This window comes from Furipterus horrens, unplaced genomic scaffold (assembly GCF_987537825.1).
Source record: "Furipterus horrens unplaced genomic scaffold, mFurHor1.1.pri manual_scaffold_13, whole genome shotgun sequence".
Classification (NCBI taxonomy): Eukaryota; Metazoa; Chordata; class Mammalia; order Chiroptera; family Furipteridae; genus Furipterus; species Furipterus horrens.
This window is the reverse complement of record NW_028327183.1, coordinates 54763745-54784437: the sequence shown is the minus strand read 5'-3', so window position 1 is coordinate 54784437 and position 20693 is coordinate 54763745. Positions and strand designations below refer to the sequence as shown.

The 20693-nt window shown below is 52.9% G+C and overlaps 2 protein-coding genes across 9 annotated transcripts; both read left to right on the top strand.

The window, feature by feature from the left end:
- Positions 1–2441: 2441 nt before the first annotated feature.
- On the top strand, positions 2442–7204 carry LOC149995402 (leukocyte immunoglobulin-like receptor subfamily A member 6). Its single transcript, XM_090259794.1, has 7 exons — positions 2442–2506; positions 2723–2758; positions 2929–3213; positions 3366–3677; positions 3897–4178; positions 4482–4781; positions 6627–7204. The coding sequence occupies exons 1-7, from the start codon at positions 2473–2475 to the stop codon at positions 6746–6748; spliced, it is 1371 nt and encodes a 456-aa protein (XP_090115920.1). The 5' UTR covers positions 2442–2472; the 3' UTR covers positions 6749–7204.
- Positions 7205–16577: 9373 nt separating this feature from the next.
- Positions 16578–19714, top strand: LOC149995401 (leukocyte immunoglobulin-like receptor subfamily A member 6). Of its 8 annotated transcripts, XM_090259586.1 has the most exons (9): positions 16578–16667; positions 16789–16824; positions 17008–17292; positions 17436–17741; positions 17959–18255; positions 18494–18796; positions 18904–18947; position 19238; positions 19521–19714. In XM_090259586.1, the coding sequence occupies exons 1-9, from the start codon at positions 16634–16636 to the stop codon at positions 19655–19657; spliced, it is 1443 nt and encodes a 480-aa protein (XP_090115712.1). In that variant the 5' UTR covers positions 16578–16633; the 3' UTR covers positions 19658–19714. The 8 variants fall into 8 exon arrangements, with proteins under 8 accessions (XP_090115712.1, XP_090115710.1, XP_090115709.1 ...); XM_090259584.1 differs by lacking the exons at positions 18904–18947; position 19238 and adding an exon at positions 19323–19370 and having other exon boundaries at positions 19509–19714; XM_090259583.1 differs by lacking the exons at positions 18904–18947; position 19238 and adding an exon at positions 19323–19373.
- Positions 19715–20693: the final 979 nt, after the last annotated feature.

Genomic DNA, 20693 nt, shown 5'->3' with positions numbered 1-20693 from the left:
CTGAGATCATCCAGGGAAGCAAACATGGCGGCGAGTTTTGGGGGCAGAAAACGGGAGCCGTCTTCCTGTAGAGATGCCTCCTCCATCCCACTGTGGGGCTGGCCCTCCCGGTCATCGCGGACTCCTGTTGACTGTCCCATTCTAACCACTGTGGAATGATGGGCGCCCACACGGCTGGTTTGGCTTCACATCTCTACATCCCTTCATGCTGGATCCTATTCATATGAAGAAATGTGGCATCTTCATTCCCCAGAAAGTTTTTCAAGACATGAAGAACAAAGGATTGGCAGTTGCCATATTATGCGTGAAGATTAAACTTCTGCAGCTCAATAAAAAGTGAAACACAAAAGATCCCATTTTCTGTCATTTTATATAAAATGTCCAGGAGAAGGGAGCCCATTGAGACAGAAATCAGGTGGTTTCTAAGGGGCTGACGAGGAGGAGAGACGGGAGCTGGACAGCTTGGTGTTTTATTTGGGGCATGAAAACCTCTGAAACTAGAGAGACGTGATGGTGCAACATCGTGAATTTACTCAACTGCAGTGAATTCTATGCTTTAAAAGCCTCAATTCTATGTTACATGAACTTTACTTCATCAGAAACAAATGCAAGTCAACCGCATGGTTCCCTGTGGGTACCTTTTACCATAGAAGTTGCCCCCTGTCCCCATGCCGTTTCATGGGAGGCACGACACCCCAGGTCTGAGATGCCCTCAGGGCCCAGTGCTCAGGGCTCAGCCCCATGGTGGGAGCCCGCCCTCACTCCGGGGTGTGGGGGTGCAGGATCCAGGCTGAGCAGCGCGTTCCTGTGCCCTTTACGTCTGCGCTCACCTGCCGTTCATTCTACCAAGGATGTGCCTCAGCTCTGAGTCCCTCGCAGGCTGGGTGTGGGGTGGGGGTAGGACTGTGGTTCCCAAGCAGCGCTTCCTGCACACGTCCCTGCTGCCCGCGTCTCAACAGACAGGATGGGAGAGACAGAGAACGGCTCCTGCTCACAGACACGCGGGAGTCAGAGAGGAGTGTGAGGGGGACACAAACACACACCCAGTCCAAGGCGGGGAGGCTCCCGCTGTGGGTCCGGCCACAGTGTCACCATGGCTCCCCAGCCTCCTGCTCCTCCCTGGGGTCCTCCGTCCTGAGACAGCTCCATCCGCCCCTCCCCTGCACGGAGCCTTCCCACAGGGGTCCCCTCGCTGCAGTCACACCCAGTTGCTCCCCCTGACGGTGCCTGTGGCTGACAAGCGGGCTGAGCCCAACTCTGCACCCCAAGCGGAGCCTCCTCCTCCTGCAAACCAAACCCACCCCAGGGACCACCTCGCCTCCCCAGACCCACACGCCAGAGTCATGACCGCACGGTCCTTGTTATGGCGCCCATGAGCCAACCGGCTCAGAGCAGAGGCCTCTGCACACATCCTAGACCAGATAATGACAAAGAAGTCTTCCTGCCTCATTTTTGCAGCTTCAAATGTACTTTTGTTACGGGGTTTGTGTTAGGCTTTCACAAGAAATCCTCATAAACCACTGAGAGGACTGAGCAGCTCATTCCATGGGGGTGAGAAGGGGTGGGAGCTTCATCAGTTTATCACCTACCCCACCCCTGCGGTCTGTTCCCCACAGAACAGAATGTTCTCGAAGCAGCAATCTGCTCACACACCCCAGTAATGAACAGGCTTCCAATACCTTAAAGACAAGCCCAGGAGCACCTGCTGGGAGCAGAGGCCTGTGTGACAGGGCACAGCACTCGCTGGTGACTACATGTCCATAGAAGAACCACCCCCTTCCTCAGTGCCCTGTGCTGCCCCCCAGGGTGTCCCGGTCCCTCCCTCACCAGCAGGTCCCCACACTCCATGACTAAGGTGCCAGAGGCCCCCTGATTCTTTCTGTCCTGTTTTTCTCCTTCTCAACAAATTACAGAAATGACACCCACATCACCCACTACCTACATGTTTGTGCTGCCTGGTGTCACTGACCAGCACTGAGAGTGTTCAGGGGGGTAAGTGGGCACCTCTCCCAGTGAACTTCATGCAGGACAGGCAACTGCTCAGTGAACATCGGTTGGTTGTGGGGATGGAGAAAGGCCGGAAGAAAAATTGCATTTACAGTCTTGGGAAAAGGAAGTGAAATTTCCAAGGTCACATGGGTTCTAGAAAAGGCAGAGTCATGGTTGCAACAAAAATTGGGCAGCTCCTCAGTCCTGCCCTGTGTCCTCTCCCCTCCTGTCCTGGGACAGGTGTCACCTCTAGGTTTGGATTTTTCATGAAGTGGAGGCAGGTGTGCGGGGTCTGCTGAGACACATTCTAGTCTGACAGCTCCCAGAATCTGCTGTCTCCTCAACCAGATTGTGACCAAGAAAAAAACTTTGACTTGTCCCATAGTTCAGGACGTCATCACACCCTGTGTGTCTATCTGTTCTGCTGGGCTCTGTGGGCCTCATATGCCATCTTGACCACCAGGAACCCTGAGAGACAGCACCATGGCCCTGATCCTCACTGCCCTTCTCTGCCTCGGTGAGTTAGGGGGAAAGGGAAAGATGGGTCCCCTTGCCTCCCAGGTCCTCTTCCCCAAAACGACCCAGGGCTGAAGAGGCTTAGTGAAGACAGAAGTCCTGGGGGGAGGAGAGGTGTGCTCAGCCCCAGGTCTGACCCCAGCGCTCAGGGACCAGAGCAGCTCTGGAGCTCCTGTGTGTGTGGAAGGGGGACAATCTCACCAGGACTCTCTTCCAGGCCTGTTTTGGAGCCCTTGGGACCAGGTCCAGGCTGGTGAGTCCTCCCCTAGATCTTCTACTTCAGCCAAAATCACCACTGGGTACCTGGGGGCACACAGTGGGTCTGGCCAGATGGGGACCCGTCTGGGAGTGGCCTTGGACTGACAGCTGTGGAAACTGAGGGAACAAGGACACCCCTAACACTTCATGTCTCTTTCTTTCCAGGAGACCTCCCCAAACCCACCATCTGGGCTGACCCAGGCCCCATGGTCAGCAGGGGGAGCCCTGTGGCCATCTGGTGTCAGGGGTCTCTGCACGCAGAGGCCTTTGCACTGTATCATAACAGGAGCTCTGAGCCCTCGGACACGAGGACCCCACAGAACCCCAGCAACAAGACCAGGTTTCTCATTCAGTCTGTGAACAAACAACATGCAGGACTATACCAGTGTGACTACAGCACTGGGAACAAAACGTCTGAGCAGAGTGACCCGCTGCTCCTGGTGGTGTCAGGTGAGGGGGAACCCGGGTCCCCTCCCCACCGCGGGCTCCTCCTCAGAGGCTGAAGGGAACAATGAGGTTTTAGGGAATGTCACCCCTCAGACCCCATTCCTGTGGGAGGTGGGGTGACAGCCCCTTCACCTCCTGTCCTCCTTCTCCCTCAGGACTGTACAAGGCCCCCTCCCTCTCAGCCCAGCCAAGCCCTGTGGTGGCCACCGGAGAAAATGTGTCCCTCGTGTGCAGATCACTGTTCACATTGGGCACCATGTATTTGCTGAAGGAGGGAGGGGCTGACCCGCCCCGAAGCATGGAACCAGAACGGACGACCTCTGCTGGGAATTGGTGGACCCAGGCCACCTTCCCTGTGGGCCCCGTGAGCTCCTCCCATGGGGGAAACTACAGATGCTATAGCTCTTCCAGCCATTTCCCCGAACTGTGGTCACACCCCAGTGACCCTCTGCACATCGAGGTCACAGGTGAGGTGGCCCACACTTGTCTTCAGTTCTTTCCTGTACCCAAGTAACTCATCTGAACCTTGTGCCTAGTAGAGCCCTGGGGGTCGTGGGGTCAGGGACACTGGTGTGTTGGGGACAGACCACAGGGGGAGGCTCAGGGAGGGACCAGGAGAACTGTCCCTGCAGCCCCCATGGGTGGTGGGTGCGTGCCCCCTGGGTGCTGACGACCCCCCTCCCCAGGCGTGTACAGGGCGCCCTCCCTCTCGGCCCAGCCGGGCGCACTGCTGCTGCGAGGAGACAGCCTGACCCTCCAGTGTCGCTCACAGCCCGGCTGTGACAGATTCGCTCTGACCAAGGACGCGGGGCCCACAGGCCCCCAGCGTCTCAGTGGGCAGCCCAGCCCCGACTTCCCCCTGGGCCGGGTGAACCGCACCCACGGGGGCCGGTACAGGTGCTACTGTGGCCACAGCCTCTCCCACGCATGGTCGGTCCCCAGCGCCCCCCTGGACATCCTGATCGCAGGTGAGGACCCTGCACGGCCCTGTCCTGTCTGCTGAGGGCTCAGCCCAGGGTCACCGTGGTGGTGTGGGGTGCAGGTGAGGGACCTGGTGCAGAGGCTGGGAGGGGCTGAGATTTAGGGGGAGGAGTGAGGAAGGGGGAGTGTGGGTCATGGGGATGAAGCAGATGCTCCCAGAGGGACAGAGAGGAGCTGCGAGGGGCCCCGGCTGTGTCCCTGGGGAATGACATGGTCCCTCAGCTCAGGAACAAGGGCATGGGGGTGGGTGGGAGTGATTCTCTGCACATCGCACCTCTCCTCTCTCCCAGGACTGTACACAAAACCCTCCCTCTTGGCCCAGCCGGGGCCCTCAGTGCCCATGGGAGCAAACGTGACCCTGCGGTGTGGATCCGAGGTCGGGTCTGACACCTTCCACCTGCACAGGGAGGGGTCCCTGGACCCTCCCCGGCAGCTTCGTCTGCAGGACACGGCCGCCCGCTCTCAGGCCAACTTCATCATCGGTCCTGTTACCTTGGGTGACAAAGGGACCTACAGGTGCTACAGGTCACACAGCACCTCCCCCTACCTGCTGTCACAGCCCAGTGAACCCCTGGAGCTCACGGTCTCAGGTGAGGGACTCCTACCCTGTCCATTGAGGGAGAGCTCTGGGCTGGGATGGGGAGAAAAGAGAAACAGTGAAGTCACCAATAGGGGGAATCTCACCCCATAAAGAGACGGAGAAGATGGGGTGTCCTTACCCTCTCAAGACCTAACCCCATCTGAGGATCCAGGAGGTGCTGGGCGTGTGCATGGAGGGGACTGAAGAGGGTAAGGGCCAACATTTGGGGAAAGTAAATGGGACATGAAGAGGCAGGCACAGCCCCACTTCCTCCTCTGGTTCGTGATTCATGCAGCATTTGGGGTCTGAAGACCTTCACCCACAAGGACAAACTTCATGTCTGTTGGGCAGCAGAGTCCTCTTAGCCTAGAGGACACACAGACTCCACCTGTTTTATGCTAGTTTCTGAGTTTATGCTTCAACACATCAAATATTTACAGAAGGGCTTGTTTCTCATAGTCCCAGGGATAAAAGTGGAGACTTAGGATGGGACCGCATGTCTTAAGTAGCACTGAGGTCACTGGGTCCTGTGTGGTCAGCAAAGAAAGGGCAGATGCCCAGCTCGGGTGGAGAGAAAAGGGTGGGCGCCATGCCTGCCTCGGTCCATGGTGCTAATTCCAGGGTCCTGCGTCATCCCGGCACCTGTGCACTGAGGCCCACAGAGGAAGATAGAGTAAAGGGGGCCTCTCGTTTCTGGGTCAGGGTGATTGAGGAACCACTGAGAGTCTAGGATGACATGGCGTTGGCTCAGCCCACTTGAGACAGATCCCAGTGACAAAATCCTACCGTATCTGGGACTTGGTCCTCTCGTGTATCAAAGCAGGAGCCTACCCTGCCTGGAATTGAAAAAAGCTGAATCAGTTGAGAACTTTGGTGCCAGTGAATCCTTGTGGGAGAAACAACACGAGTCCACTCTGAGCATGTCCTGTCTCCTCTGGGGACCAATGTCATTACGTGGACATGGAGAGACGGCAGGATTTCTGCTCAGTTTCCATGAGCACCAGGTTGTCAGCTGAATCAGGTCATTTTCCAAAACACCTCTCATAAGAACTCATACCAGTGCCCCCTCCCACTCCCAGAGTTCCCCGTCTTTCCTGCAATTTCAGTTGTCGCGTTATTGAGAGCATGTCTTGTATCTATAGAGATATGTAATTTCATGCGGGTGTTTATCTAAATATTTTCCTTTATGATTTATTCTTTTGCTAGTTTCTTATCAATCTTTCTATTAGAGTACACACTGAATGAACACTTATGGGTTATGTTAATTGCAGCATGCGTGAAACCAAAAAAAATCCAGTGTTGTACATATTACATCGTTTATTTTCAAAAAGAGTGATAAGAAGAAGAAAAACTTGTCACATGGAGATTATATTCCCAAGTCAGGGACAAAAGAGGCTAGCTGAGGCAGAGCAATGAGGAGATAGATCCAGCCCTTCACTCCCTCATGTCCTGACTTTCAGGACAAATCACAGTCCCCCATGTCATCTTTACTTTCTAATAAAATGCAAGGTAAGACACCTGAGGTGCTCACGCCAGGGACAGAGATGGTCACTGTTAGTCTTAGAAACTCATTTACAATCAGAAGAGATCACTTAAGCATTTGTATGTCTCCTCATTCACATCCTATGTTTTCTTTTCCTTTGGAGCAGCTGATACTCTGGGATGATGACAAAATAATTCAGATCAAAGACTACAGAGCAGAAAAAAATCTCAGTTATGGGACTGGGCTCAGTGGGTCAAAGCCTGTCAATGAAATGCAGGTGCCCTGGTGGACATCCAGGGAAACTGGGGTGAGATGAATCTGCCATGACCTCTGTAACCTTTATACCCCATTTTTTTGCCTCCCACCCCCAAGACTACACAGTGGAGAATCTCATCCGCATGGGCGTGGCTGGCTCGGTGTTGCTGGCCCTCGGGTTGCTGGTGGGTCAGGCTCGAGACAGCGAGAGCAGGGCCAACACTGCAGCCAGGACGTGAACACAGAAGGGACGGGCACCGTTCAGAATGGGGGAACGTGGAACCCATCTGATGACACAGGATGTGGGGAAAGACACTCTGACCTGCAGCTGGGGAACTGCTGCTGAGATCGTCCAGGGGAGCAGACATGGCGTGACATCTGGAGGCAGGAAACGCGAGCCATGTTCCTGGAAGTATGCCTTGTCCATCCCACCGTGGGGCTGTCCCTCCCGGTCATCACAGACTCCCGTTGACTGCCCTTTTGTTCTCACACCTGTGGCCTGAGGGTCGCCCACATGGCTGGTTTGGATTCACAGCTCTACACCCCTTAATGCTGGATCCCATTCATATGAACAACTGTGGCATCTTCATTACCCAGAAAGGTTTTTAAACCAAAAAGAACAAAGTATGGGCACTTTCCATATTGTGGGTGAACACCAAACCTCTGCAGTTAAATATAAAGCTAAACACAAAAGATCCCATTTTTCTGTGATTTTATATGAAATGTCTGGGAGAAGGGAGACTATTGGGGCAGAAATCAGGTGGTTTCTCGGGGGCTGATGTGGAGGAGCTGCGAGAGCTGGCCGGACGACTTGGTGGTGTTTTGGGGCACGAAAACCTCTGAAACTAGAGAGATGTGATGGTGCAACATCGTGAATTTACTAAACTCCAGATGATTCTATGCTTTAAAAGGCTCAAATGTATGTTACGTGAATTTTACGTCATCAAAAAGAAATGCAAGTCAACCCCATGGTTCCCTGTGGGTCCCTTTTACCTTAGAAGTTGTCCAGGTCTCCGTGCTGTTTCATGGGAGGCAGGACCCCCCCAGATCCAAGAAGCCCTCAGGGCCCAGTGCTCAGGGCTCAGCCCCATGGTGGGAGCCCACCCTCATTCCAGGGTGTGGGGGTGCAGGATCCAGGGTGAACAGCGCGTTCCTGTGTCCTTTCTGTCTGTGCTCACCTGCCATTTAACCAAGGACGCCCACAGCTCTGAGTCCCTTGAAGACTGGAGTTGGGGGTAGGCCTGTGGCTCCCAAACAGCGCTTCCTGCACACGTCCCTGCTGCCCGCGACTCAATCAGGCCCCAGAAGTGACACCAGATGGAGGGTCCTCATGTCTCGGGTGCTGCTGCTCCTCACAACAACCATGAGAGCTGAGCTTCCAATATCTCTGCGATGAGGAAGATAGAGCAGAAGTTACTGGTCAACACAGACGGTCAGTAAGTTCCCCATGTTGTAATCACAGCCTGTGAACTGTCCTCTCCTGGTGCCCCTGCCCAGCGCGTGGGGGTGGAATCAGTGTCAAGTGAGGAGTCCCTCACGCACAGAGAGGGGCAGCGAGGGGCACACAGGCCTCAGAGCACAGGATGGGAGAGATGGAGAAGGTCTTCTGCTCACAGACACGAGGGAGTCAGAGAGAGGAAGTGTGAGGGGGACACAAACACACACCCATCCCAGGGCAGAGTGGCTCCCCCTGTGGGTCAGGGCACGGTGTCACCACGGCTTCCGAAAGACCTGCTCCTCCCTGGGGTCTTCCGTCCTGAGACAGCCCCATGAGACCCTGCAGGCAACAGAGGCAGAGAGTGAATGGGCCCTCTGCCCTTCAATTGAACAGAATAGAGAGCTCTGAAATAAAGTCAGGTTTTGATGGTCAATTAACACTTGACAAAGGGCGCAGCAGCATAAAATGGAGTAAAAATAGCCTCTCCGACAAATGGTGTTGCAATATCTGGACAGGGATGTGCAAAAAAATGAAACTAGACTCCTGGCCATGATGGAGGCCTAGACAGACACGCTGTGTCTCCCTCCACAACTAAGAAGGAATGCAACTACCTCAAAACTAGAGACAACCAGAAGTTCCAGAAAACAGAGCTGCATGGATGTCCAAGAAACAAAGATATGAAGAAGAAATACTCACCCAGACAGGCAGGAGGGGCGGAGCGGGGCAGAAAGGACATGGTGTGGTGCTGGCAGCAGCAGCAGCAGCAGTGGTGGCAGCAGTGATAGCAGCAGCAGCAGCAGCAGCAGCAGCAGCAGCAGGCCAGCAGAAAGCACAGTCAAACATTTTTAAACATTTGGAAGGACACCTGGGGAGCACTCCAAGAACCAGACCTGACTGCACAGCTCATGGTTCCAACACCAGGGATAATTAGTCTCATTGCTTCTGACTGTGCAAACAAGTGGGAGTTGTGGCAGAGTAAGAAACTTCCGGTCTCTCAGCAGAGTTCACTTGTTTAAAGGGCCCCCACAGTCCTAGAACATCCACAGACACACCCACTCTGGGAACAACAACCAAAACAAGAGCTAGAGAGGCACCAGGCCCATACGGAAGTGGGAGAAGTCCCTGGAAAAGGGGTGAGTGCTGGGCAAGCAGTATGGTTCCCTCTCAGACCCCTCCCCCACATACAGCACCACAACATGGTCAAACGGGTCACCCTGTACTAATGAATCCCTAATGCTCCACCCCTAAGAACATAAGAGGTGCGACAGCTCTACCTAAGACACAGAGGCAAACAAACACAGTAGCCTGTCAAGATGAGGAGACAAAGAGGGAACATATTAAGGTTCCAGTGGGAGACCTGAGCGATGAGGAGATGGCCAACCTAACAAATGAGAAGAGAGCCAAACTAACAGACCGAGAATTCAAAACACTGGTGGTAAAAATGCTCACAGGCTTGACAGATATGCTTAAGTGTGGTAGATGCATAAGGGAAGAAGTGAAGGCTAAGCTAAATGAAACGAAGGAAAATCCACACAAAACCAATGGTGAAGGGAAGGAAACTGGAGTTCACATCAATGATTTGGAAATAACGAAGAAAAAAACAGTCAACCAATATAGAATGAGGAAACAAAAATTGAAAAAAATGAGGAGAGGCTTAGGAACCTCCAGGACAACTTTAAATGGGCCAAAATCCGAATAATAGGGGTGCCAGAAGGAGAAGAAGAAGAGCAAGAAATTGAAAGTTTATGTGAAAAAATAATGAAGAAAAACTTCCCAAATTTGGTGAAGGAAATAGACATACAAGTCCAGGAAGCACAGAGAGTCCCAAGGAAGCTAGACCCAAAGAGGACCACACCAAGACACATCAGAATTAAAATGACAGAGGTTCAAGATAAAGAGAGAATCTTAAAAGCAGCAAGAGAAAAGCAGGCAGTTACCTACAAAGGGGTTCCTAGAGACTATCAGCTGAGTTCTCAAAAGACACTTTGCAGGCAAAAAGGAACTGGCAAGAAGCATTCAATGTGATGAAAATCAAGGGCCTACAACCAAGATTACTCTCTCCAGCAAAGCTACCACTTAGAATGGAAGGGCAGATAAAGAGCTTCCCAGACAAGGTAAAGCTAAAGGAGTTCATCATCACCAAGTCAATATTATATGAAATGTTAAAGGGATTTATTTAAGAAAAAGATGATCAACACTATGAACATTAAAATGATCACCTATTCACAAGCTATGAACAACTGAATCTAAATAATAAAATGAAAACAAACTAAGCAAACAACCAGAACAAGAACAGGGTCATAGGTGTGGGAATCATTTGGAGGGTTTTTAGCTGGGGGGTGGGGGGGGGGAGAAATAGGGAAATGGTGCAGGGATTAAGAAGCATATTTGGTTGGTACAAAATAGACAGGAGGAAGTTAAGAATAATATAGGAAAGGGTGAAGCCAAAGAACTTATATGTACAACCCATGGACATGAACTAAGGGTGGTGGGACTGCTGGTGGGAAGAGGGGTACTGAAAAGAGAGGAGCTAAGGAAAAAGAAATTGGGACTACTGTAAGAACATAATCAATAAAATATACTTAAAAAATAAAAGTAGATCACGACCATTCACCATACACCAGAATAAACTCAAAATGGACAAAAGAATAAATTTTAAGTTGCAAAATCATAAAAAAATTCTAGAAGAAAACAGCCAGTAAAATCTCAGACATCTCTCATAGCAGTATTTTTGCCAATATGTCTTCTAGGGCAAGGAAAATAAAGGAAAAATATAAACAAACAGACTTACATAAAACTAAAAAGCTCTGCACAACTAAAAAAAATCAGCAAAATGTAAAGAGAACCAACCATATGGGGAAACATATTTGTCAGTGATACATTGGACACAGGTTTGATCTCAAAATAAATAAAAAACTTATACAACTCAACACCAGGAAGAAAATAATCATATTAAAAATGGGCAAAGGACGAACACTTATCCAAGGACATACAGAGGACCCATAGGAATTTGAAAGAGGCTCAGCATCACTAGCCATCAGAGAGATGCAAATTAAAACCACAATGAGATACAAGCTCACACCAGTCAGACTGACCATCATCAACAAATCAACAAACAAGTGCTGGTGAGAATGTGGAGAAAAGGGAACCCACGTGCGCTGCTGGTGGGAATGCAGACTGGGGCAGCCACTGTGGAAAACAGTGTGAAGTTTCCTGAGAAAACTAAAAATAGAACTACCTTTCGACCCAGGGATTCTGCTGCTGGGAATATACCCTAAAAATCCTGAAACACCAAATTCAGAAGTACTTATGCACCCCTATCCTATGTTCATGGCAACAATATTTTCAATAGCCAAGTGCTGGAAACAGCCTAACTGCCCATCAGTGGGTGAGTGGATTTAAAAAACGGTGGTACATTTACACAGTGGAATACTACGCAGCAGAAAGAAAGAACGAACTCACCCTTCACGACAGCACAGATGGACCCGGAGAGCATTATGTTGAGGGAAATAAGCCAGGTGGTGAAAGACAAATACCATATGATCTCACCTAATACAGGAACCTAGTGAACAAAACAAATGAGTGAAACAGAACCAGAGGCACGGAAACAAGGAACAGACCGACAGTGACCAGCAGGGAGGGGTCAGGGGGATAATGGTGGAAAGAAGGGGAAGGGCCTAGACAAAGAACATGTATGAATGATCCACAGACATGGGCAACCGGGTGGGGATTGGCTGTGGGAGCAGGGGGAGGGCTGGGCGGAGGAGGGCAAAGGGGGGAAAAGTCAGACAACTGTAATAGAATAACTATTGAAAAAAAAATGATTTAAAAAAAGGCACCTGTCTCCCAGCATGAAGCCTTCTCCCTGTGGCCATCAGAGGGCACATAAGAGCCATGGCAGAGCCTGTCATTCTCACAGGAAGCCTAGAACACCCTGTGGGACAGCGGCAATAATTCACCCAAATGAGTGTCTGTCCCTCACGAGGAGCCAGACGAGGCCAGGAGAGATTGTGCACCCACTGGCCCAGCAGAGGGCCTTAGAGACACGTCAGTAGGGGAGACCCCTCACCCTCCCTTCCCTGAGACCCCTTGCTGGTGAATGCACCTTCACATAAACCATTAGATCCCACAGCGCTGCTGGCTCACAGCAGGTGACATTCCCAGGGACAGACGTGGGTGGAAGGGCAGTGAACTGTGGGTTTAAGCCATCAGGTCAAGCTGAGAGCGTCACAGGTTGGCATGTTGAATGTGGCCAAGTCACATTTCCTTTCTTAGGCACAATTTCTGCCTCTCTTTGAAATAAATAGTAGCCCTGGCTGATGTGGTTCAGTGGACAGAGCGCCCACCTGTGAACCTAAGGGTCGCTAGTTTGATTCCCAGTCAGGGCACATGCCTGGGTTTCCAGCCAGGTCTACATTTGGGGGCAATCACACATTGATGTTTCTGTCCCTCTTTTTCTCCCTACCTTCCCCTCATCATAAAAATAAATGAATAAAATATTTATTTTTAAAAGTAAATAAAATTCCACAAAGTGATAGTGACATTCCCAGGAGATAATGCACCGGTTACAGAATAGGCACATAATTTCTTTACCATTATTATCCATCTGCAGCTTTAGGACAGTATCCTCTCAAGATCACTAGGAGGAAGACCAATGTATATTTCCCCCCAAATTGTGGGTCTTTAAATGGCTAACACTTCCCTGAAAATATACAAAATATACATGTTTTCTAATGAAGGTCGAGGGAGGACCCTGGCGCCCCCCATGTCCCTGTTTTTGGAGTTGATTGTACTGGGGAGCCCGGGAGCCCCAGTGAGTGAGTGCGGCCCAAGCCGGAGGAGGCTGGGCTGCTGCCCCAGGACCAGGCAGGACCAGGCTTACCAGGGGCCGCGGGTCCCTCTATGGCTCACCGGCTCTCTGCCATGGACAGCAGGTACGGGCAGGAACAGTCGTGCCCCACATTGGGCTCACTGTGCAGATGCTCTTGGGGAGGGGGAGGGCTTATTTCAGCCCACATGTGAGACTGAGGAGAAGGTTCCAAAGCAGAGAGATTTGAAAGAAACAGAAATACACAGAACCCCCTCCAGACAACTTCATAGCAGCAATCCCCGGGAATCCCAGGAGTGGGGGACTCAGAAGCTGGGCTGACAAAGATAATGAGACTCAGTGTAAAACCTTCACTAACCACCTGCTCCTGGAAGGTACTTCTCCACTGTGTCTGGTATTGCCTCTGCTCTGAGAGAGTCTGGTCCCAGTGAGTTTGTCATTACTGTAATCTGCGTTTTCCATAGAAAATTGTGTTAGGGTTTTTCTGTAAGATTTTATTTACTTTTAGAGACAAGGGAAAGAAGGGAGAAAGAGAGGGAGAGAAACATCGATGTGCAAGAGATACATTGATTGCTTGCCTGTTGCACACCCCCAACTGGGGACCAGCCTGGAACCCAGGCAACTGCCCGGACTGGGAATCGAACTTCTGACCTTTCAGTTCACAGGCCAGCACTTAATCCACTGAGCCACACCAGCCCGGAGATTTTATTTTTAAATACATGTCTCCTATCACTTAGTTGGTCTTCCTCATGTCTGTAAAACATTTGAGTATCTATCTCTTGCACTGTTACTAAACGTCATCCTCAGTTCTTCTTTCTGACACCACAGATATGACGTTCACCCTCATCATTCTAGTCCCCAGGTACCATCATTCCCCACCTCTGGGCACCCTGCGCTGCCTGCAGGAAATTTCCTCTCCGCTGCTCTCCACTTTTGTAATTGGACTTCCAGCTGGGTCTCACCCTTGATGGGAAGGCTTGAATCAATATGTCCCTTCTGTGGGGCTGTTCATCGCTCAGATTTCTAACTCATTATATTCATCTACACAAAACAACTCACATTCATAGCTCAAAATCTGAATCCTCATCTTCTTGTCAGACACCTAAACACGATGATAAATTGCTCTCATATTTTCCTGGTGACTCTCTTTCCTGCATGTTGTGAGAAATGCTCACAATAAAAAAAACTGGGACACAGGACTTGAGCAGGAAAGCGAGGCCTTTATTCACGAGTCTGCAGAGCCGGGCGCACCTCACAGCCAGGAGAATGTGCGCACCAAGTAGACAAAGAAAACTGGTTTTATAGTGCCCCACCCTAAAGTGAAAGTGATTAGCTTTCCCACCCTGAAATTGCCACCCTAAAGTGATTAGCTTCCCCGCCCTAAAGTGAAAGTGATTAGCTTTCCCACCCTGAAATTGCCACCCTAAAGTTATTAGCTTCCCCACCCTAAAGTGATTAGCTTCCCCACCCTAAAGTGAAAGTGATTAGCTTTCCCACCCTGAAATTGCCACCCTAAAGTGATTAGCTTCCCCGCCCTAAAGTGATTAGCTTTCCCACCCTAAAGTGAAAGAGACTAGCTTTCCCACCCTGAAATTGCCACCCTAAAGTGATTAGCTTCCCCACCCTGAAATTGACAGGATCAGCTCCCCCGCCCTAACGCAATTAGCTCGCCCTCCCCTCTCCTTCTTCCCCATTTCTCCATGACTGGTTACTCCAGAGTTACAATCGAACACGGTTATCTAAATACCCCTTCTGTGGTTTGCAGATTTGCCAGTGCTGTCAGCTCCCCTCTCAGACACCCTTTAATTACATCTGCCCTTTGTTATTGCTAATTTTGTGCTGGTTTGGGAGTCACTATGTCCCTGTTTCCTACAATGTGACACCCCCATTTCAGTAGATGGCTGTCCAAGCACTGTTTGTCATTATGAGGAATTCTCTACTGTCCACCCCTGATGGACGTCTCCCCCTCAGATGCCTGCTCTCCCACAGACTTCTCTGGGGCTTTCCCAGCAGTTAGGCTGATGAGGGCTGAGGCAGCGCCCCGGCCCCATGGTGTCCTCTCTCTCAGACTCAACATCTGCTCAGCGCTCTGCCCGTCATGGCCACTCCAACGGGAGTCTCACAACAACACGTGGGACACACCCGTGGCTGACACATGGACTCACTCTGCTTCAGGCCACCCAGGGGAGACTGCTTCCTGCTGACCATGAATACAGGCCAATGGACCCAGTTACCCCAATGCCCATACAGACACATGGGGCAGGGGTCACACATCCAGCCTTCAGCTGCACCCTGACCCTCCCCTTCTGTGGGGAACTGGGGTCCCTCTCTGTCCACACAGGGGACACTCATCCCTATGACCCATGGATGGTCCTGATCACAAGTGACCACCAGTTTTGGTCTTAGCTCTCCATGGGGTTCTTGGCCCATATGGGCAACTTTCATTTCTCTTTCCTGCTCCTGTCTGTGCCCACAGCTTTTAAAACTGAAACCGGAAAAGCTGGTGTTCATGCTCCCTGTCACCTCCCAGCCCCAATAAGCAAGAGACAGGGATCGAATCTTTATGGGCACTTTACTCAGATGGTTGGTGATCTGAAAGTCAATGGGTTTGTGCCCTAACAGACTGTCTTTAATTTCATTGTTAATGCACCATTTTTATAAGGAAAAGAAAAGTGTATGTAATGGGCTTAGAATTCAAGGAAAAGTTGGTCAGATAAAAGCTGCAGCATCTTTCATCTGTGTCCTGGGTGGTGGTCCTTGTGTCCTGGGCGGTGGTCACCTTACCCTGGAGCACAAGGGCTCAGATACTGCCTTGGTTGCCTGCAGTCCTGAGACTCAAAGGTGGGACTGCTTATGGTCTTCTGGAGTCAAGGTGGGTCACACCTTCAGTTCCTGAAACAACAGCTTTTTAGACATTGGTTACTAAGCTTATTAGCTGTTACCTGAAACTAAAATTTTCCAACTTTTGAGTCGCACATCCATACCTGGACTGGAAACATATGTCTCCCTCCCGTGCACCCAGCACACTGACCCACAGCCACTGAGGGTGGGGCTGATGACAGCAGGATCCAGGTGAGGAAACTGAGGCAGAGACAGGACATTACCCCACAGATCACTCTGGCATTTGTGATGGACACTTTAATAAATATCTGTTTTAGGTCAAAATCAGAACTCTAACCCAAATCAGTGTTCCCTAAGCTGACGGCAGGACCACGGCATGAGCAGGAGGCTTTAAGCAGGAAAGAGGGGCCCTGAGGGGCAGGAATCACACTCGGAGGCTGGTTCCCGTGAAGGCCTGGTGGACGCGGTTGCCAAGAAAAAGGAGAACTTGGATTGGGGCTGTGATGGAAAGAAGCCACACTCTGGGGCCAGGGCAAGGGGCGCGTTTCCTTCCCCTCCTTCCCTGCATGTGCCCTTGGTGCTCATGGTCCCGGTGACACTGGACCTGCCTGCACAGCGAGAGGGAGACGTGTCTCTGTGGTCTGAGCTCTGCAGGCACAGGGACCACGTCTTCCTGAAGCACCTGCAGGGCCAGGTGACCACTGTCCATGGGGAGGACACACAGGCAGGTGCTGATGGACAGCTGAGGGGAAAGAAGGCCCTGTTGGAGAGGCTCAGACCCGGAAGAATGTGCCATGGGGCACCTCCCCTGCCTCGGGGCCTGTTTCCGACTCCATCATGGGAATGAGGGCCAGGCTCCTGGGGAGACCCTGTTCCCCTTCCTGAGAGGCTGCTGACGTGACGCTCTCATGACAGGGAGAGCCAGCCTCCCAGTGGCCACACCCTGTGCGTCTGTCTACCCTGAGGACACCGAGGCCTCTTCCTTCTGCACAGAGGGGCTCACTGAGGAGAGACAGCATGGCCCCCACCCTCACGGCCCTGCTCTGCCTGGGTGAGACATGAGGAGGGGGAGGGGGAGCCTTGCTCTGCCAGGACCCAGGACTCGGGGGCTCACAGGGAGGAGGGTCCTGCCCAGGATTCAGGGCAGGTCTCTCACAGCGCCTCTCTTCCAGGGCTGAGCGTGGGCCTGCGGACCCCAGTGCAGGCAGGTGAGTCTTTCCAGGTGTCCCAGGGCCCTCTCCTCACTGGGACAAGGGGTCATCCCACAGGCAGCTGGGGATGAAGAATACAGATCTGTCTGATGGATGGGGGACACCTAGGGGGTTCTGAGGCTGATAGCTAGGCATTGAGGTTGGGGAATCTCTTGTGACCCAGCCCCTGATTCCTTCCAGGAACCAGCCCCAAACCCACCCTCTGGGCTGAGCCAGGCCCTGTGATCCCCTGGGGGAGCGCTGTGACCATCTGGTGTCAGGGAAACATGGAGGCCGAAAACTTGGGTCTGTATAAAGGTGGAACCCCACTGAGCTGGGACACACAGAGCTCAGTGGAGCCTAGAAACAAGGCCAAGTTCTCCATCACATACATGACACGGGACACTGCAGGGAGCTATGGCTGTCACTACCACAGCCCCACCGGCCAGTCAGAGCGCAGTGACCCCCTGGAGCTGGTGGTGACAGGTGAGAGGACACTCAGGGGTTTCAGCCTCAGGCTCTCCCCTCATGAAAGGGGTGCTTCAGGGTGTTACCCCCTCACGGCCCAGCCCTGGGGGACATGAGGGAGGTGTGAGCCCCATTTAACATGCTGCCTCCTTCTCTCCTAGGATCCTACAGCAACAAACCCAGCCTCTCAGCCCTGCCCAGCCCTGTCGTGACCTCAGGAGGTAATGTGACCCTCCAGTGTGGCTCATGGCAGAGATTTGACAGGTTCATTCTGACTAAGGAAGGAGAGGACAAGCTCTCCTGGACCCGGGACTCACGTCCACACCCCAGTGGGCAGGAGCAGTTCCTGTTCCCTGTGGGCCCCGTGACCCCCGGCCGCAGGTGGACATTCAGATGCTACGGCTGTTACAGGAACACCCCGCAGGTGTGGTCACAGCCCAGTGACACCCTGGAGCTCCTGGTCTCAGGTGAGGATGCCCCACTTTCTCCCCCTCCATGCTTGAGGCACCAGACAGGTTATTGGAATCTTTGCTGTGAGGGGAGCCCCATGTGAGAGGGTGGGGTGAGGGGAGCACAGGGGCTCTGGGGCTGAAGACACACAGAGAGGGACATGGGGCCTGGGGCCAGGCCAGGACGAGGGTCATGGAAGGAGCAGTCCCTGTCTGTCATGTCTGGTCTCTGCAGGGGACTCAGGAAGGCCGTCCCTCCTGACCCGGCAGGGCCCCATCGTGGCCCATGGACAGAGCCTGACCCTCCGGTGTCGCTCCGACCTCGGCTATGACAGATTCGCTCTGTCCCAGGAGAGGGGACAGGACCTCCCCCAGCGCCCTGCCCTGCAGCCCCGGGCTGGGCTCTCTCAGGCCGACTTCCCCCTGGGCACTGTGCGGGGCTCCCAGGGCGGCCGGTACCGGTGCTACGGCAGACGCGGCCTCTCCCCCGTGTGGTCGGCCCCCAGTGAGCCCCTGGACGTCCTGGTGGCAGGTGAGGAGCCAGCGGGTTCCGTCAGGGACCCAAGTCTGCTCAGGCCCTGCTGGGGTCTCGGGTGGTGATGACCAGCACAAGGGGTGTGGGGTCCCCAGGGAGGGAGACAGACATAGGTGGGAGGGGACAAGGGAGACTCAGAGGAAACAGGACAGAGAGGAGGGTCCTCAGAAAGGGGCCTGGTGACTCAGGTCAGGACAAGGTGGGCAGCAGCCCCTCACCGTGCCCCTCTCTCTAGGACAGTTCTCTGACAGACCCTCCCTCTCGGCACAGCCGGGCCCCACGGTGGCCTCGGGAGAGAACGTGACCCTGCTGTGTCAGTCATGGAGCCCAACGGACACGTTCCTTCTGTCCAAGGAGGGGGCAGCCGACGCCCCCCTGCGTCTCAGACCAAAGCACCGAGCTCAGCAGTACCAGGCGGAGTTCTCCGTGGGTCCTGTGACCTCAGCCCACGGGGGCACCTACAGGTGCTACAGCTTAGTCAGCACCTCCCCCTACCTGCTGTCACAGCCCAGTGACGCCCTGGAGCTCCTGGTCTCAGGTGAGTCCCGTGACCCTGTCCTTTCTGTGCTCAGTCAGCTCAGAGCCCTGTCCCTGGAGAGTCTGAAACTGTAAAAAGTGAGGGGACCCAGGGGTTCCCACTGACAGGACACTCAGGAGGCCTTAAACCCACTCCTCCCCCATGGACCGGGGTCCCCCCTTTTGAGTCAGTGGGGTCTCTGAGCTGTAGGAGAATAAGCTCATGAGTTCCATGCCTCCGAAGGAATGCAGAACGCACAGCTCTTCATTATTTTTTTCTTTATTGAGACCATTTTCATCCCTAATGCTGAACTCTTGGGGTACAGCTCTAATTGAAGTGACTCAGACCAAGTTCTGAATCCAGAGGTCACAGGCAGGCTGAGGTCACCCGAGGAGGGGACAGGGCACCTGGCAGAGATAAGACGGGGCTCATGGAAGGACCGTGAAAAAGTTGTGATCTGAGGGTGGGGCATGGAGAGCACAGACCCCAGGAGGAAGGCCTGTGTCTCCCCCAAATCCTCACTCACCCCCTCATTCATGATTCTCAGGAGCAGCCGGCACCATCAGCCCATCACAGAACAAGACAGACCCCCAGAGTGGTGAGTAGGAGAAACTCTGAGTTGAGGGGCTTGGGGCAGAGGGTCATGTCCTATCAGAGGGAGCCAGGTGCCCTGAATGGACACCCATGATTCAGGGGTGACTTTTATCTTTCTTATTTCTGTGACCTCTTTACCCACAATCCCTAGCCTCCCACCCCCAGGACTACACGGTGGAGAACCTCATCCGCATGGGCGTGGCTGGTCTGGTCCTGCTAGCCCTTGGGGTGCTGCTGCTTCAGGCTCGAGACAGCGAGAGGAGGGCCCACGCTGCAGCCAGAACGTGAACATGAAAGGGACGGGCACCGTTCAGAGTGGGGGAGCGTGGAGCTCATCTGATCACCTGGGACGTGGTGAAGGACAGTCTGGGCCGCAGCTGGGGAAAGTGCTGCTGAGGTCGTCCAGGGGAGCAGACGCGGTGGCGAGTTTTGGGGGCAGGAAAGGCGAGCTGTCTTCCTGTAGAGATGCCTCCTCCATCCCACTGTGGGCTGTCCCTCCCGGTCATTATGGACTCCTGTTGACTGTCCTTCTGATTTCACCCCAGTGGCATGAGGGTCGCCCACATGGCTGGTTTGGATTCACATCTACACCCATTCATGCCAGATCCCACTCATATGAATAACTGTGGTGTCTTCATTCCCCAGAAAGTTTTTTAAACCAAAAAGAACAAAGTATGGGCACCTGCTGTATTGTGGATGAACATCAAACCTCTGCACTAAATAAAAAGTGAAACACAAAAGATCCCATTTTCTGTCATTTTATATAAAATGTCGAGGAGAAGGGAGCCCATTGAGACAGAAATCAGGTGGTTTCTCAGGGGCTGACATGCAGGAGAGACGGGAGCCGGGCGACTTGGTGGTATTTGGAGCATGAAAACCTCTGAAACTACAGAGACGTGATGGTGCAGCGTCGTGAATTTACTAAACTCCAGGGAATTCTATGCTTTAAAAGCCTCAATTCTATGTTACATGAATTTTACGTCATAAAAAACAAATGCAAGTCAACCACAGGGTTCCCTGTGGGTCTCTTTTATCTTAGAAGTTGCACACAGTCCCCGTGCCATTTACCCCCAGGTCTGAGATGCCCTCAGGGCCCAGTGCTCAGGGCTCAGCCCCCTGCTGGGAGCCCGCCCTCACTCTGGGATGTGGGGGTGCAGGATCCAGGGTGAGCAGCACATTCCTGTGCCCTGTCTGCGCTCACCTGCCGTTCAACCAAGGATGCCCCACAGCTCTGAGTCCCTTACAGGCTGGAGGTGGGGGTAGGCCTGTGGCTCCCAAGCAGCGCTTCCTGCACACGTCCCTGCTGCCCGCGACTCAATCAGGC